The sequence below is a fragment of the Diceros bicornis genome, chromosome 18 (assembly GCF_020826845.1).
Source record: "Diceros bicornis minor isolate mBicDic1 chromosome 18, mDicBic1.mat.cur, whole genome shotgun sequence".
NCBI classification, from domain to species: domain Eukaryota; kingdom Metazoa; phylum Chordata; class Mammalia; order Perissodactyla; family Rhinocerotidae; genus Diceros; species Diceros bicornis.
The window spans coordinates 43162834-43181322 of NC_080757.1; the positions used below are offsets into that span (position 1 = coordinate 43162834).

At 42.9% G+C, this 18489-nt stretch overlaps 1 protein-coding gene across 1 annotated transcript; it reads right to left on the minus strand.

The window, feature by feature from the left end:
- Positions 1–1565: 1565 nt before the first annotated feature.
- On the minus strand, positions 1566–13406 carry CCDC43 (coiled-coil domain containing 43). The gene is made up of 5 exons (XM_058561184.1): positions 13174–13406; positions 9264–9351; positions 7097–7232; positions 5258–5316; positions 1566–3185 (listed from the first exon to the last, which is right to left on the minus strand). The coding sequence occupies exons 1-5, from the start codon at positions 13375–13377 to the stop codon at positions 2998–3000; spliced, it is 675 nt and encodes a 224-aa protein (XP_058417167.1). The 5' UTR covers positions 13378–13406; the 3' UTR covers positions 1566–2997.
- Between the last annotated feature and the right edge of the window lie 5083 nt (positions 13407–18489).

Genomic DNA, 18489 nt, shown 5'->3' on the forward strand with positions numbered 1-18489 from the left:
CAAAGATGAAACTGTTGTTTTGCCTTTATACTAATCCAGGCAAACCAGAATAAAAATTCTGAGGAAGCTTTTACATGACAGTGGATAGTCCATTAACAAAAACCAAACACAAAAATTCCTTGAAATTTTGTTAATCATGTCACCCTGTAGGTAATTCTCAAAATTAGTTGGTTGTCTCTTTTTATGGTGTACCTTCCAAGGGATAGTTCTTGTGTATTGTACTTTCAATGAAAACGTTATAAAGTTAACATCACAGAAGATTTGTGCTGGGCCGGCCCTGTGGCTTAGCGGTTAAGTGCGTGCGCTCCGCTGCTGGCGGCCTGGGTTTGGATCCCGGGCGCGCACCGACACACCGCTTCTCTGGCCATGCTGAGGCCGCGTCCCACATACAGCAACTAAAAGGATGTGCAGCTATGACATACAACTATGTACGGGGCTTTGGGGGAAAAATAAATAAATAGAATCTTTAAAAAGAAAAAAAGATTTGTGCTGAAACTGACAAAACTGAAGCTTCCATCATTTCTAATACAAAAGAATGTGGCATACTCAATTTTTTTAAAATAGAGAAAGCAATTTAGGGCCGGCCCCGTGGCTTAGCAGTTAAGTGCACACGCTCCGCTGCTGGCAGCCCGGGTTCGGATCCCGGGTGGGCACCGATGCACCGCTTCTCTGGCCGTGCTGAGGCCGCGTCCCACATGTAGCAACTGGAAGGATGTGCAGCTATGACATACAACTATCTACTGGGGCTTTGGGGGGAAAAAAAATAAAATAAATAAATAAAAAAGAAAAAGCAATTTATATAAAGGTGGTTGAAAATTGCCTTGAATTATATCAGTGTCCTTCCCACTTGAATAATCTACTACTATAATGTTTAAGAGGGTTGGGAATTAATGTTATAACTGAAATCCAAAATTTGGCCTAAAATGTCAATCATACCATAGAAGATATGGTTGTTTAAAATTTGCCCTTTGCAATATTGAACATTTTAGACATAAAGGATTTATTAGCCCCTGAGTAAGTGGATAACCTTACTCAAAGCCTAATGAGCTGATCTTTTTTTTCTGTTTAAACATTAGTTCAAGTGTACAGTTAAGTGTAACATACATAATACAGTCTCTGAAGAAAGGATTGTTAGATTGAAACAAGTACCCTTGAGGTGTCCATGGATATAACCTGACTTAATCTTAAGAGTCTCAAATCAAGGTGAGAATAAACCAAAAATCCAAAATAAGGGTTACTAAATTAAAATAGGCTCTCTCAATACGCCACAGCTTATTGCTACTGCCACATGAAGGACTAAGACTCCAACAGTACTTCAAAGGACTTCAAAGCCCATTTACTGACTCCAAAAAACAAGGTAATCTTTCTGATCTCATAATACCCAACCTCAGAGAAAGGAAAATTGAGGCAGAGATTTTATGGATTCCAGGAAGAGGTTCTACTAGTAGAAGAGATTATAGGGCTGATCAAAACAAAGCATAAAGTAAAATTCAACACATTCCTAATTGACTATCCACACAGAATTCATTTCCGTGATAGCTGGAAGGAATCAGAATAAATCGGAAGACAGTGATTTAAATAAAGTTTATTTTTTAAGAAGATGGTTAATTTAAAAGTTTTTGCAATACCACGGTTATAGGAGTGTATAGAGGTAACACATCTTTTCCTTAACCATGCTTCTTTTTACCTTCTGCATAAAGGTAAAAATTTTTGTTAATTTCATAGTTAATGGTATAAAACAGAGGTCGGCAAACTTTTTCTCCAAAGCGCCAGACAGTAAATACTTTTTAGGCTTTACAGGCTACATAAGGTCTCTGTCACACATTTTTTCTTTTACAACCCTTTAAAAATGTAAAATCCATTGTTAGCTTGCACCATACAAAAACAGACTGGGCCAAATTTGGCTTGCAGGCAGCAGTTTGCCGACCCCTGGTATAAAATATCTACTTTCCGTCTGGTCAGAGAAATTGCTCTCTTCATGCTTCTTGTAGAGAAAGGCCTTATTTACAATTAAATGTGGCTTGTGACAAAAGTAGAAATGGAGAGTTCCTGCTCACCTCTGACTCTCCCTAGCAGTTCTTCCATTCACTCACTCATTCAGTTTGTTGAGCACCTACTATGTACACTCTTAAATATCTTTGTGTTAGCAGAGATTTCCAGTGTTTCTTCCTTAAAAGGGCAGTTCCTCCAGTTTCTCTAAACCTGTAATTATCAGGTCTTTATCATGTTTTAGGGCAAATCAGGATTAAAATCTCTACTAGCAATCAAAAGGATTCATGATTATAAAAAATGAATCTAGCTAACAGTGATATCCTTGCACTCAATACTGACACATCCTTCTTAAAATCACAGCCTAGAGATGAGGAAAAATGTAACTATCTCTACTTAAAAAGATACCTCTTTTCCTCCCATAGGCTGAAACTTTTTTTAAAAAACATTCTCAAATCTAGAACATATACCGTATTTCTTCTCATTTTCCTAGTTTGTTGCCATGTAACAAAAAATCTAGATCCAGGTAGGACTCTTCATTAGCTTTCTATTTCAGCCATAAAACAATACATTTAGGGGTGACTACTACTTCTGAAGCAATTTACACTCCCACATTTCATCTCAGGGAAGGAGTGGTCATGATTCTCCTTCAGGATAAAAACTGTTAACTGTCAGCTCTCTGAATATTCCTGCTTATCGAAGGTGAGAGAAGACTTTTTAAAGGTGCCAACAGGAGCTCAGGACTTCAGTATTAAAATATAAAGGTTGCCCCCATTCCAGATCTTTGGTACAGACATCAACTATAATTATCTGACTACCCACACCACAGAGACATGGCACATTTTGTAATTAGAAGTGTTTGTGATTTTCCTTTTGACCATGTAAACAAAAGGGGAAATGTCTTGGGAAACCACTTTGCAATGTTCTCTCATTTCTCTTAAATATACATGTGCACAACCAGTTCTCCCTCTGATCAAGTTCATGAAGAGAGAATAGAGTGGACCAAGGTTATCGCTTTCGCTCCCCTCTTTGTGTCCTTTTCTTTTCCTTTTCCTTTCGTTCCTGCTTGGCTAGTTTGTCTCTCTCCCTCTGCAGCTTGTCCTGTTCCTTCTTCCTTTGGGATTCATCCCGAAGCGAGTCTCGCTCTAGTTTTCGGGCATTGAGGACATCTTCCACATTGGTGTTTCGGAACAGAGCTATAGGTGAGTTAAGGGATTAAGGCACAGGTCACACAGGTCCCAACTATTGCTCTCTTTCCTCATTCTTGCTGTCCTCTCTCTACATGCTGAGTCTTGAATACTCTCTACTTATTCCTAGTCTTAAAAAAACGTCCTTGGGCCAGCCCCATGACTTAGCAGTTAAGCGCATGCGCTCCGCTACTGGCGGCCCGGGTTCGGATCCCGGGCTCGGATCCCGGGCGAGCACCGACGCACCGCTTCTCTGGCCATGCTGAGGCCACGTCCCACATACAGCAACTAGAAGGACGTGCAACTATAACATACAACTATCTACTGGGGCTTTCGGGAAGAAAAAAAGGAGGAGGATTGGCAATAGATGTTAGCTCACAGCGGGTCTTCCTCAGCAAAAAGAGGAGGATTAGCATGGATGTTAGCTCAGGGCTGATCTTCCTCACAAAAAAAAAAAAGAAGTCCTGGGGCCGGCCCCATGGTGTGGCGGTTAAGTGTGCGTGCTCCGCTGCTGGCGGCCTGGGTTCGGATCCCAGCACGCACGGATGCACTGCTTGTCAGGCCATGCTGTGGCGGCGTCCCGCATAAAGTGGAGGAAGATGGGCACGGATGTTAGCTCGGGGCCAGTCTTCCTCAGCAAAAAGAGGATTGGCATGGATGTTAGCTCAGGGCTGATCTTCCTCACAAAAAAAAAAAAAGTCCTTATGTTTATCTTTTGTCTAATGGTAAATCTTAAAACTACCATTATGAAAGTTTAAAACTAACCCTCAGAATAAAAATCTCATTCAGACTTATCTAAATCTGAATGTTAAAATACTTTATGAAAATGAAATTTCATTCTAGAATAAGTATATCATTCAATGGCAGAATATTGTTGGAGGATCTAGGCTAGTTTTAGTGAATAAAGTATTAATATAACTAGCAAAATTTTTATATACCTGGCACTATTAAAATGCTTGAAAAGAGTTATTTAACCTTACTAAACTTTATCAATTTGTTTTCCCTAGATCAATAAAGCTTAAGTGAAAATCATGTTCTAATAACCATAAACTCTGAATTTATAAGATATGAAATAGTAAGTTTAACAGGTTAGAAAATACCTACGCAAAGATTTTATCTCTTGGGGTCGGCCCCGTGGCTTGGCGGTTAAGTGCGCGTGCTCCGCTACTGGCGGCCCGGGTTAGGATCCCGGGCGCACACCGACGCACCGCCTCTCTGGCCATGCTGAGGCCCTGTCCCACATACAGCAACTAGAAGGATGTGCAACTATGACGTACAACTATCTACTGGGGGGCTTTGGGGGAAAAAAAAGGAGGAGGATTGGCTATGGATGTAGCTCAGAGCCGGTCTTCCTCAGCAAAAAAGAGGAGGATTAGCACGGATGTTAGCTCAGGGCTGATCTTCCTCACAAAAGAAAAAAAGAAAAGATTTTATCTCTCATTTCTTATGACTTTAAAAACATAACATCTTACTATCAGATAAGCTCCTCTCTACTCTTAAAACATAACTTTTTCCCACTTTAGTGCTTTCAAATAAATAAGTCTCCCTGAAATAACCTCCTCTTCTCTGATAATCCACCTTACTTCTCACCTTTAAGGTGGATTTCTAAATCCATCTTCTTTAGGAAGCTTTTCATAAGTTACTCTGTCAGTAGGGACTTTCCTCAGCACATATGTTTCAATCTGTCCATATTTTCAGCTTTAAAATATTCAGTGGTTGTGTTCTCTTTCCAACAAATTATAAAGTCTTTGAGGACAAAGACCAAAACTTCAATATTATTTTAATTTCTTCCACAGCGCTGGGAAACCCAGTGCTATACACAGGGAATACAGATTTTTATTTTCCCTTAGAAATTCTTCCTCTAAGCTAACCCCTTCACAGTACATGTTAGCATGTTTTGTTTGAGGAAAGTTCTTGCTAAATTGACTATTTAGGGCTGTCCTAGGAATGGGGCTCATAATGCTGGCCTGACACGAGTTCCTGGGGGTAAAGGGAGACCCAAGCAATGACACCAAAATAAAAACTGATCCTCAAGAGGATTCTACGTAGAAGCACATGGGGATGGACATACAGAAGGATACATCTGTCAGAACCAATGTTCACTGTGGTGGCACCTGAATCATCCTTCTCATCTGCTTCAGTGGGTGATGTTAAGGAAAATCAGACAGAAAACAAAAGGTTAGCACATCCCAATCCAACATGAGAAGACACTCAATAAACTGATGGGTAGGAAAAGCATGCTGAAGGGAAGGACACTGTCAGGGATGTGGTGGTAGACCCAGGAGAGTCATCTTTAGAAGTCTCAACTTGGGGAAGATTGTTCAGAGCATCTATAAGAGCCTTATCACTTGGAGGCTGAAAAGGAACTTAAGTTGGTCTGGGTGGACTGCCACATTACCCAGAAGCCACAGGATGGCGAGATGACCTCTAAAACAGTGGTTCTCAAAGTGTGTCTCCCAGAACTCTCTGGGAACTTGTTAGAAATGCACATTCTTGGGCCTCACCCTGGACCTACTAAATCAGAAACTTTTAGGGGGTAGGGCTCAGCAATCTGTGTTTTAACAAGTCCTTAGGAGAACCACTGCTTAAAACATTCTTTTCTAGCCCAAGAAATGCGATTTTGTAATTGGAACTGTGAAAATTACTAAGGGAAACCTCAACCAAAATTGGAGTCAGGAAAGTGTGTAGAGGCAGTTCTCACACTCTTCTGTTCACCATTAATTACTCCAAACAGGAAGAGACTACCTTGCATCTCCAACAGGAAGTTGCCTACTATTTTACTACTCAAGCAGGAGGAAGATTCTCTTCTTGCCCAGAAACAAGCTCAGCCAATAGAAAATACCACAGTTCAGTCAATGAGGAACTGTCGCCACCCTGAACTCTTACTCTCCTCCAATGAAGTTTCATTTAGAACAGCCTCTCCCAACTCCCCCTTTTTCTCTGTAAAAGCGAGCTCCTCCCCTTTGTTCTCGGGACTTTCCTGTGGTTCGGCATAGTTAGCATGTCTCAAATTCTTTTGGTATTCCCGAATAAACTCATTTTGCTGGTAAAATAATTGGCTATTTTACTTTAAAGTTGACAGAACCATAGCTCTGCTAACGCTGGCAAGAAAAATCATGAGGAAAAACCAGAAGCGAAGTTGGCCCAAAAGAGCCTAAAAACTCTTTTCTAAACTAGTGATTAGACAGCTGACATTTCTGGTATGATGTCTACTCCATTCAAGTAGGCTCAGTAAGCTAACTACTTCTCAAACAAATTTCAAATTCACAGGGAACCAAACCTGCCCCTACCAGCAACACTTTCATTTTACAGAGTCCCCTCAAATTCCAGATTTATTCTGGTGTTGCTTGGGGTTCAGGCTCACTTTTAATTATGCGGTCACTGGAATATTTTTTCTAAAAGATTCAAATGAAACTGCTCCAAATTTGGGAATCCCTCATCCAAAAATATCCAGGTTCTAGTTCTGGTTTTGCCACTAATTCTATGAACATCTCTGATCACCCATTCACCTCTTAGTGCCTCAGTTTCCTTATCAACTGGGAGAGAATATAAAGATGGATTATACATGTGACACTGCACTGCACAGAAAGATATTATACAAATATAAATAATTATAGCTATACCTTGTTTTCTGAAAACACAATATAAACGGTCCATTGTTAAAGCATTATTTGTTTTACACTGAAGTTTTCAGGAACATACTGATTATGAGTTGTAAAATTTAAGTCCAATATCAACTATTCCAACATCATTCTTTACACCCATGAAGAGCCATAGACTTTTTCTCTTCTGCCATTTTAGAGGAGAAAATTAAGCTATAGTACAGAGGGGGATTGGCAACTTCACAAAGCTCACTGCAAACCAGCAAACGCTTTTGGCTTGAGGCTCAGGGAACAGTGCCGAGACTCCAAAAAGGATATTCCTCTTCATCTGTCACATCAGCATATTGGGCCAGGAGGGCAGCTTTTCTCTGCTTCTCCTCTTCTGACACAATCCTGGGCTTCACCACGATCTGTGCCTGCTTCTCAATTAGGGTGGCAATGGCCTGTACCTCATCTGGGAGGTGGTGGAAGGGAAGGGAGGGACAACAAGGTTGTATGTGAGAGAAAACAAGCTCGCCGAACTACTAGTCCACCCAGGCAGTGCTTGGAGTAAAGGCAATGGCATCTGCTGACTTAGAGCCCTGGGGTTCAAAGGAGGTGCCTCAGGGGCCAATGACAAACGCAAGAAAAGGCCATGCAGGCCAGGCTTTAGGTCTTGTATCCGTCTTCAATCAGAGCAACCCAGCTTTTACTTGTTTTACATATTGAAGTTCCGCTGCTTTAAAAGAAAGGTTGAAAAGCACTGCATTAGAACTATAGAAAATTAAGCCTCCAAATATGCAACTTGCTCCCCTCTCAACCCAGAAACCTAAGAAGGAATCTAGCATCAGTGTAAGCTGGTCTCTTTTTTTGTTTTTTTTTGTGAGGAAGATCAGCCCTGAGCTAACATCCAGGCCAACTCTCCTCTTTTTGCTGAGGAAGACTGGCCCTGAGCTACCATCTATTGCCAATCCTCCTCCTTTTTTTTCCCTTTTTCTCCCCAAAGCCCCAGTAGATAGTTGTATGTCATAGTTGCACATCCTTCTAGTTGCTGTATGTGGGACGCCGCCTCAGCATGGCTGGACAAGCAGTGCCTCAGTGTGTGCCCGGGATGCGAACCCGGGCCACCAGTAGCAGAGCTCACGCACTCAACTGCCAAGCTGCGGGACTGGCCCTAAGCTGGTCCCTTTCATATCGATAATTATGCCAGGTGAAATTCTTAGATTATTTTAAAATAAAATCAACTATTAAGTTCTCCACTCTCATAGAAAGGAGGCAATGGCATCAAGTAGTGGTTCTCATGCCTGTCTGCACATCAGAATCATCTAGGAAAGCTTTTTTTTTTTTTCCTTTTGTGAGGAAGATCAGCCCTGAGCTAACATCCATGCCAATCCTCCTCTTTTTGCTGAGGAAGACTGGCTCTGAGCTAACATCCGTGCCATCTTCCTCCACTTTATGTGGGACACTGCCACAGCATGGCCTGACAAGCGGTGCACCCCTGTGCGCCCGGGATCCGAACCTGGGCCGCCAGCAGCGGAGCGTGCGCACTTAACCACTATGCCACGGGGCCGGCCCCAGGGAAGCTTTTACAAAAAAAAAAAACAATGCCTGGGCCCCAACACCAAAGATGTTTATATAATTAATTGGTCCATGGTGTGGCCTCAGCACTGGCATTTTTTAAAGTACATCAAGTGATTCTAACGCACAGCCAAGACTGAGAACCAAGGTGTAGATAGTTTAGAATAGATTCTATTCAAGTTTGGCTTTTATGATTTGATTTTTCTGCAGCTAATTTATGATCCTAATGGTGAGCATATTAACCTATTTCTTTTCATTTTAAAGAGTGAAGTGTTTAGTTGAATAAAGTAAAAGACCAATCATAGTGTTATGAAAGGAGAACATGAAAAAAGGTGGGAGGTGGGAAAGTATAATTGACCCTCTCTCTGCAATTATCTGCAATGCAAATCTACAAGGGGCAGTGGAAAGAGGATGAAAAAGAAAAAAGCAAAAACCACAGTGAAGATAACTGTGGTCAGCTGAAGTGGAAAAATGTAATAGGGGAAAAGGAAAGCAACGTTCAGTTAAAAAGTTAAAGGGGCCAGTCCAGTGGCATAGTGGTTACGTTCGTGTGCGTGCTCCGCTTTGGTGGCCCGGGGTTTGTGGGTTCGGATCCCGGGCACGGACCAATGCACCGCTTATCAAGCTATGCTATGGCAGGCATCCCACACATAAAGTAGAGGAAGATGGGCACGGATGTTAGCCCAGGGCCAATCTTCCTCAGCAAAAAGAGGACTGGCCACAGATGTTAGCTCAGGGCTAATCTTCCTCACCAAAAAAATAAAAATAAAAAAAAGTTAAAGTAAGCTGCTGGGTGTCAGCCAGTTTAAATTATCTTAAGGAAAACGAGTATCCAATGGAGGAAACTGAAAACTCCCTCCCTAACAGCTATATAGTAAAGGTTCTTGGGAAAGGCACTGGAGGTTAGACGTAAAAACTCAAACTCCACCTTCTTTTTTCACCTTGGTGACAACATTCTGAGTTTCCGACCATCGTTCCACAATCTCCTTGCAGATGTTAAGGAGGGAATCTTCTTCCTAGTTGGAAAAGCAGACAATTAATTTCCTGAGAGAGCACTCAACCTGAACAAGGCCTATGCCGAGGTACGGCTCTCCCTGCTGGTGATGAAAAAAAATCAGGGGAGGGTGTGGGAGCCACAGAATAGAGAGCATGTTTCTCTTCTGAGGCTTTGGACACAGAAGTAATTTTGTGTGTGAGTCCCAGAATCCACAACCGATAGGTCAAGAGCACCCACTCCATCCTGCCAAGCTCCAGGGGAAACCAGGGGAAGGGATTCCCACCAACTCAGGGCAGTCCTCCTCATTCCTTTGGAGCAAAAACCTGCTGCCTGAGTCAAATTCTCCTCTGTGAAATCTTCCTTGGCTGATATACTTAACTCAGTACGTCCTCCAAGGTTATCAACTTTCTTGCTGGAACATATCCATGAGCTTGCTGACTTGTAATAAAGAAGAGATAAGTGAGTAGATGGTCTCCTATCCAACCATCCCTCTGTCCATTTTACGTAAGCACACATATTCTGAATAATGATATTGGGTCAGGTCTCTCTCATAGCTAGTTATGAGTGGGGCCTCAAGGAGTCTGCAGATACTTTGTTAATTTTTTCTGTTTTTTTTGGTCAGGAGATCAGCCCTGAGCTAACATCTGCCAATCCTCCTCTCTGTTTGCTGACGAAGACTGGCCCTGGGCTAACATCCGTGCCCATCCTCCTCCACTTTATATGGGACGCTGCCACAGCATGGCTTGCCAAGCAGTGTGTCAGTGCGCGCCCGGGATCTGAACCGACGAACCCTGGGCCGCCACAGCAGAGCACACGCACTTAACCGCTTGCGCCACCGGGCTGGCCCCATCACACATATTCTGCATGCCAACTATCTTCCTCCTTAGCATGGTATAACAATAAGGATATTGGCTTTGGTGTCAGACATACTTAAATTCAAATCCAGATCTATGAGCAAGTTTCTTAACTTTCTGAGCTTCACATCTTCCCAGGATTTTAGTGAGGATGAATGAGAATGTGTATAAAGTCCCTCCTCTGCTTGGCAAAAAATAGGCATTTCAACAAATACGGCTATTTCCCTCCATCTTCATTATGGCTATCTTCGTCATCTTCATGTTCTACCCCTCAGGACGAGCTGTCACATTTACTAAGTGCTCACCATGTGCCAGGCACTGTTCTGAATACTTTACATAAGAACTCTCAATTCTTAAAACAATCCCATGAAGTAAGTATTATTACTACTCTCAATTTGCAGATGAGGAAACCAAAGCACAGAGGTTAAGGAACTTGCCTGAGGTCGTACAAGTAATAAGTGTATTAAAGAGGATTTGAACCCAAGCAGTCTGGCTCGGAACCCATGTTCTCAATCATTACATTATACTATTTCTCAAAGAAAACTGAGGAGAGGCAGAACACAGACACTGTGGACATCCTTATTTTGTATCCAACAAAGGATTCCATCCTCTACCTGCATCCTTTAAGCACAAATGCCAGACATATAGAACTTCTTTGGTCCAGAGTTCCTGTAGTTCATGGACCTCCAGCAGGAAAAGCCAAGGAAGAGGAAAAGAAAAAAGGACTGCAGAGGCAAAAGAGAAAGTGTGCTCTTGGAGGAAAGGTGGTTTATTCTCCCAGTCTCCTCACCCAAAACAAAGTAGTTCCCTTCATCCATTTGTTCACTTATTCATCCAGATGGTGCTGGCTACGTTCAAGGCACTAAGATGAGTGCTAAGAGATAGGAGAGAAATAGTCCCTGGCCTCATGACACTTATAATTTAGAAGGCTGGCATATAAATGGCTGCCATAAAATGTAATACCCTACTTAATGTAATGATCCTACTTAAAATTGCAACTCACCTCTCCATTCCACTCCTGATCCTCTTGCAATGTTCCTTTTTTCCTAGCACTTATCATTTTCTAACACACTATATAACTTACTGATTATGTTTTTCCCTGCTGGAATGCAACCCCTGAGGGCAGGGATTTCTGTCTGTTTTGTTCCCTGAGGTACCCCCAGCACTTAGGGCAGTGCCTGGCAGAGTAATCCATCAACAGAAATTTGATCAGTCAATCAATGCAAATGCTATTGGAGGGAATAAAGAGAAGAATGATAGAAAGCTTTTGTTTACTGTTATTTGCTCCTGACTATATACACTGTTCTTGAATATTACCTCAAATTGTTGCTGACAAACTTCTTAGTACCAAATACTCAATCCTAGCCCAATCTGGTAAGTGATTTGGCTATGCCTTTTGTTTTTCCTAGAAAAGGATTTGGTAGAACAGTCAGGGGCTTTTATATGCAGCCCAACTGACTGACTGACAGACAATAAGCAGCACTGTGAATGACATGTTCGATATTTACCATATTCACTGGCCTTGCTGCTCTGTAAAGTCGCTCCTCATTTGTTTCGCGGACAGGACCCCGGCCTGGCCAATTCTTCCCAAAGTTATTTTCTACATAGAACGGGTTGGGAAAACTATAAGAAACTTAAGCATGGTGTGTGAATCCGGCAGACGGAAGGGGGAAACCACTCTTAAAAATGAGTTTGTCTTCTACGGTTTATGCAAACAAGAGGCAGATATAAAGAACCAACTCTGGTCCTAGATAACTTTGTCTCTTCTACCAAGAGACTGTTAACAGTCTAAGGCAAATTCATGCCTGCCTTTATCAGCAGACATACAGCTCCAAATAATGACACCAGGAATAGAACAGGTAAACAAGCTGGTACCAAGGGGCACTCAAGTTATTTCAACTTCTTTTTCATGGAGTCTTGAGACACTTCCCAGCTAAAAATAAAAAACTAACTTTAATTGCTTGCCTCTTACTATTTCCCCCTACAACTTGCAATGTTAGGGTCCAAGAAAAGAATTTATTGCACTGTGTTGTATTCCACTGACTATGAACTGCATCACAAGCTGTTAAAGCTTTTCCCATTTATAGGTCAATCTCACCAGAGCAGGCTCTGGGACTAAAAGTTAAAAGTGGCCCTTGCCAGGAGGACCTGGGACAGCTGCACTAGTGTTATATTTCAACCATGTACACAATCAATGAACTGCACTTCTACCAAGTAAGTGTCAGTGGAGATGATGGCAGCAGAAATGATCAGGTTGGAAAAGTGGACATCTTGGTGATGTACCACTTACACATACCTTAAAGAACACATTTCTGAATTCTTGACTCTGCTTCTAAGAGGCTAAGTACCTAGTTTCTCTCTTCCTTACAACTCTGATCTCTCTCATTCTCCCATCTACTCCCCCCTCACACACACCAATGACTACTGCATTTCTAAGTACTATAAAAGACCAAGACCGATATTTGCTTCAGTTCTGTCTAGGCATGAAAAGATTTCTACCGCTACTTTACCCTTTTTGGACTCCTACCTCCAAAATAGGAACTGAGAGAGTACTTCCTGCAGGCTTTTGTCATAGGACAGCCCTGGACACTGCCTCTTAAAGGGCACAGACATCCCAAAGCACTTTATTCCTCCCCTCTGAACATTGTCAACGGATGAGAATGAAATTGGTCGTTAGACGTTTATGATAAAACTCTCACTTAGATATTTCAATGCCTTCGGAAGAATGCTCATCCAGTTCACTCACAAGCATCCGAGAGGGCCTTGTCCCCAGGAATAAGAGAAAGCCATTCCTCTCTATGCACCTGCAACCTTCCGGCTTCCCCAAACCCTAGAGCAACCCCCTTCCCCTGCGCCCCAGACCTCAGAAGAGTATTCCTCTCCTAGATGAGACCACTAATCCTCTGGGACACCCATCAGGGAAAAGGTGATACGAAGTACTGACAGGGGCCAGCAAGAGGCTAAAGGAATGTGACCGGGCTTCTCACCAGGAAAGCAGAGAGGATACCCTGCAGAGCGTCCAGCTTCTCTTCTTCCTCCTCCTCCTGCAGGACACCCAGGATGTAGGCACCGTAAACGGCTCGGTCCACTCCCAGTGCCTCCAACCGTCCGTCCAGCCACGATTCAAAGCCGCTGCCCCCGCCATCGCCTTCGCCGGAGGCAGCCTCAGCCCCTTCGCTGGGCGCCGCCATCTTGGGGTCACGATCCTGCCACCCCCCAGGGCGCCTACCGCAGTGCCTGACGGGCCGCACCGCGGGCCCACTGCGCATGCTCGGAGAGGGAACCCACGCGTCCGCACGCCGGGCGTAGAGCCCTGTCGACTGGCAGTGACCGGCCTGGGCGTTTTTGCTTTCTAAATAGAGCGACGCTGGGCATGCTAACGGTCACGTGGTCTCTCAGGAACCCTGGCAGGTGAGTATTCTTAACAGACTTTTTTTACAGTTAGGGAACGCAGAGAGCTTCCGTAACTTGGCGAAAGTCACGCGGCTAATAACTAAACAGGACTGGAACTCAACTTCGATTCCAGCGCTTGAGGCCTCATCACCACGCTGCCCTGCCGCGCGCACTCATGGATACCGAGCCAGCTGCTTCCACACAGCTTTCAAGCGGGAACCTGCGGACTCGGTCCAGAATACCCACCGTCGCTATCAACTACTTCCACCCTCGCCTTTCCAGGCTCATCCCCTATCAAAACTCAAGCTCCGGAAAACCTTCCCTGATTTCCTGCAATCTGTGTTAAGACCCCTCCAATGTGGTGTACTTAACGCAGTACGAGACACATAGTAGGTGCTCAATAAATGAACAAGCAACCTCAAGTCATTTCTTTCAGTCACTCATTCATTCAGCACTTACACAGAAATATCTTTGAGGAACCTTCTTTAACCTTGGCCAGGCACTGTGCTAAGAGCTTTTGATGCATTATCTCTTGTAATCCTCCCAACAGCCCTGTGAGGAGATGCTTTTAGTCCACGTTTAAAGATAAAGGAAATGAGACACAGAGAGTCACACAGCCACAGGGAGCCTAACCAGAGGCAAGAGCTCAGGGACAGCTGCCAGAGCTTCAGCTGACTCTGCAAAACACTTGGCTCTGGCCTGAAATGAATTACCTAAGACCTGGGTTAGCTTTCCCTGAACTGCACAGGAGGCTGCCCGGTCCCTGGCCTGACTCCTTCATTCACTAAATATTTATTGAGTACCTACAGCATGGCATTGCTGCTAGGCACTGAAAATCCAAAGGTGAATGTCACAAAGTCTCTGCCCTCAAAGGGTCTTCAGTCCAGTGGGAATGGACATGTTTAAACTAATAATGACAATATAGTGAGATAAATGTTTTAATGGAGATTTGTCTAATGGAGGTTGCAGTAGGGTGCCAAGAAGATCAGGTTAACGTTGCCTGTTGGAGTGGGGTTGGAAGCTGTGGAAATGGGGGCTCGGAAAGGCTTCCTAATGGAGATGATGCTTGCACTTTTTTGGAGAATAAATAAGAGTTCTGTAGGCAAAAAGACTGGAAGAAAAAGGGAGCAGACCCAGATGCAGGGAATGGTGTGCAAAGGTTTGTTAGGGGGCCTCCAGAGAATCGCGTATGGCTTGAGCAACCAGTTCGGATAGAAGATATTCAGGGGATGACAACAAAAAGAAAAGGAGGGGCTTGTGTACCTTGCAAAGGGCCTGTTGAGAGAGTTCACTACTCTCATTATCACTGGGATAAATGAATGGACATGGAACATTATAAAACTCAGAAGAAATACAGGATACTGTGACTATTACCCCCTGGCTTCTGTGTGCTTACTGAGTTAGAATGTAACGTAAGGGAGTCAGAGGCCAGAGTCAGCCCCCAAAGACTTGCCCTTGTTTCAGGTCCTCAGATGTACCTTCTAACCCAATGGCTGTCTAGCAGGTGGGGCTTGTCATTTGACAGACTTGAGAGCCATCATGGCTTAAGGATCATAGTTTGAGGTCAGTGCAGAGGCCCCACAACCAGAAAAGTAGCGTAGAATTTTGTTCATTTTTTTTTTTAAACTTGTTACTTTGAAGTCATTCCAGACTCAGGAAGTTGCAAAAATAATACGTAGAGACCAGTGCGCTTTCACCCAGTTTCCCCCAGTGGTAACATCTTACATAACTATAGTACAATATCAGAATCAGGAAATTGATATTGGTACAATGCGCAAAGTCTTTTTGAAGGCATCACAAGCTTCTGACAAAACTGGGTGAAGGATCTCCAGACCCTGCATTAAAAACATAGCCTCCAGGGACGGCCCGGTGGGGCAAGCGGTTAAGTGCACCGTTAAGTGCATGCGCTTCGCTGGGGTGGCCCGGGGCTCTCCGGTTTGGATCCCAGGCACGCACCGATGCACCGCTTGGCAAGCCATGCTGTGGCGGCGTCCCATATAAAGTGGAGGAAGGTGGGCACGGATGTTAGCCCAGGGCCAGTCTTCCTCAGCAAAAAAAGAGGAGGATTGGCAGATGTTAGCACAGGGCTGATCTTCCTCATTAAAAAAAAAAAAAATAGCCTCATTGGCTACTTTATTACAAAAGTAATTGCTCATGGTTCAAAAGAAATTCATAAAACTGGACAAATAACAGAAAGCTTACAGAAAAAAATCAAAATGGCTTTTTGCACTGTAAAAATATGTTACATTCATAATTTTAAAAATATGCAGATTAAACTTGCATTGAGATACCATGTTTGCTTCTCAGATCAAAAAGTCTGATAATACCCTGTTAATCTGTGATTGGGTAACAAGCACTGGAAAATGTTGGAGCAAGAAGTAGATCTGTACAATCTTGTTAGAGGGCAGTTTGAAAAGACCCAGCATTTCTACTTCTAGAAATTTATAATACATACCTCTGTGCAGAGTGACTTATTTATAAGGATATTTATTGCTGTGATGCTTGTTGTAGTAAAAGAATAGAAATAGTCTACATCCTTTCTATAGGAGACTAGCTCAAAAAAGCCACACAAAGTATTGTGCAGCTGTAAAAATGGAGCAAGCTTTTTATGTACTGACATGTAGCAAAATTCAAGATACATTGTTAAGAAAAAAATGAGGCTCAGAACAGTATGCAATGTTTGCTACCATTTGTGTTTGAAAAGAAGGTGGGGTAGGGGGAATACATATACATATGTGTTCTAGCATGTGCATAAAATATCTCTGGAAAGATACACAAGGGATGTGAGGATGGGTGTCACTAGGGAGGAGAACTCAGGGAGACCAGTTTTAAAACATCTTGTTTTAAAATTATGAGCTAGAGGCGGGGCAGGTGGCATAGTGGTTAAGCTCTCGCACTCCGCTTCCTTGGCCCGAGGGTTCACAGGTTCGGATCCCCGTTGCGGCGATGCACCGCTTGTCAAGCCATGCTGTGGCGGCGTCCCATATAAAGTAGAGGAAGATGGGCACAGATGTTAGCCCAGGGCCAATCTTCCTCAGCAAAAAGAGGAGGATTGGCATCAGAGGTTAGCTCAGGGCTGATCTTCCTCACAAAATAAATAAATAAATAATAAAATAAAATTATGAGCTATTTTGTTATATTTATTTACCTTGCATCTTTTTTTCCCCCCAAAGCCCCAGTAGATAGTTGTATGTCATAGATGCACATCCTTCTAGTTGCTGTACATGGGACGCGACCTCAGCATGGCCAGACAAGCAGTGCGTCGGTGCGCGCCTGCGATCCGAACCCAGGCCACCAGCAGCGGAGTGCGCACACTTAACCACCAAGCCACGGGGCCAGCCCAGCCTTGCATCTTTTTTTTTGGTGAGGAAGATTGGCCCTGACCTAACATCTGTTGCCAGTCTTCCTCTTTTTGCTTGAGGAAGGTTGTTCCTGAGCCAACGTCTGTGCCAATCTTCCTCTATTTTGTATGTGGGATGCCACCACAGCACAGCTTGACAAGCCATGTGTAGGTCTGCACCCAAGATCCAAACCCACGAACCCCAGGCCAACAAAGCGGATCACAGGAACTTAACCACTATGCAACAGGGCCAGCCCTTTTTTTTTCCCCAAAGAAATAAAGCTTACTTGAAGCCTTTCCTCCAATCTCATTTTCTTCCCTCCCTCCCCAGAGGTAAACACTATTCCTGAATTTGGTGTTTATCTTCTTCTTGAATGTTTTGAAACATAGTACGTATCACTACATATGTAATACATATTATAACATAGGTATGTATGTATCCATCCATATGTATGTATCCATAAACAATATATCACATTGTTTTGCACATTGGACTTTTCATTCTGTAGTGTACTTTTTTTCACTTAAGATTGTTTAAAATATTTACCCATGTTGATACATGTAGCTCTTATCCGTTCATTTAAACCACTGTATAGTATTCCACTGCTTGACTGCCCAAGTTGATCCATTCCTCTATTGATGAACATTTCAATTATTTCCCAGTTTTCCAAATAATGCTTCATTTCACATTCTTAGATATGTCTCCTTATCCACTCGTGGGAAAATTTCTCTAAGCCAGTCAGCTTCAAACATATTTTTGCCACATACTCTTAGCAGTAAAAATATTTTTACCATGTACCTCTAATGTATGAATATATATTTATTTATGAATTACATATGTGAACCACTATACCAAATTAGTAGGTCCATCATGAGACGTACAAGAAGATAACTATAAAAAGGGCAATTACAAAGTAAAGTAAATAATATTACAAATATTTACTTATTTGTGGTACAAAAATCCTTAGTGAAAATAATGTGGTTGAATATACTTCATTACTTTCCCCACTTCTTCATTTTGTTATTTTTATTTTTAATTGTGGTAAAATGCACCTAACATAAAATTTACCATCTTAACCATTTTTTTTTTCCTGAGGAAGATTCGCCCTGAGCTAACATCTGTTGCGAATCTTCCTGTTTTGAGCTAACATCTGTACCAGTCTTCCTCTATTTTTGTATGTGGGTCACTGCCACAGCATGGCCGCCGACAAGTGGTATAGGTCCGTGCCCAGGAACTGAACCCAGGCCGCCAAAGCAAAGCGCACTGCACTTAACCACTAGGCCATGGGGCCAGCCCCCTGTCTTAATCATTTTTGAGTATACGGTTCAGTAATTTTAAGGATTCATTACTGGCAAGAGTTTCTCTTGAACTTGAGTGATTTTCTCACTCCTTGGGCAGCTGACTCCCTGTTATCGCTTGTTGGATTTTTATTGAGCCTGAGCATGTGTACCTGGAGTGTGTGAGTCATTAGGATTATTGTAATCTTAACCTTGCTTCTTCAAAGAAATCTTAAACCCTGTGTTCACTTTGGGGGGTTAGGAAAATTAAATCCACATAGCATAATCTGTA